At 16.1% G+C, this 440-nt stretch overlaps 1 protein-coding gene across 1 annotated transcript; it reads right to left on the bottom strand.

The window, feature by feature from the left end:
* On the bottom strand, positions 1 to 440 carry PGSY75_0003700A (putative phosphatidylinositol 4-kinase; the record flags this gene model as incomplete). Its single annotated transcript, XM_018783170.1, has 1 exon — positions 1 to 440. A coding segment is annotated over one exon (440 nt), but the record flags the coding sequence as incomplete, so codon positions are not given.

The raw sequence follows: 440 nt of genomic DNA, 5'->3' as shown, positions 1-440 counted from the left end.
TAATTTAATATACAATAATTATAATTAATAAATAAGAAATAAAGAATATCTTCATCTTTTATAGTAGAATCAGATATTTTTTTAAAATTACAATTAGGTGTATTGGTCATATTTTTAATACATTTAATATTTTCTATACTTTTAATATTTTCTTTACTTTTAATATTTTCTTTACTTTGTCCATTTTGTTTCTCTTTGTTAATAGAATCACATAAATCATTATCATTCATATGAACATCACATGGTTGTTTCATATTATTATATTTTTTATCTTTATCATATTTATTATTCTTACTTCTTCCTAATAATCGTTCTTTTAAATTTAAAGATATAGAAAAAAATCCTTTAGTTTTATTTCTTTTCTTTTTCAATATAAAATATTCATTCATATGATCATTTAAATTATGAAGATAATGTATATTAAATAAAAAATTGAAATA

The sequence above is a fragment of the Plasmodium gaboni genome, assembly GCF_001602025.1.
Source record: "Plasmodium gaboni strain SY75 chromosome Unknown, whole genome shotgun sequence".
In the NCBI taxonomy this organism is placed as follows: Eukaryota; Apicomplexa; class Aconoidasida; order Haemosporida; family Plasmodiidae; genus Plasmodium; species Plasmodium gaboni.
The sequence above is the reverse complement of the archived record's forward strand: the minus strand, read 5'-3'. Positions and strand labels throughout refer to the sequence as shown.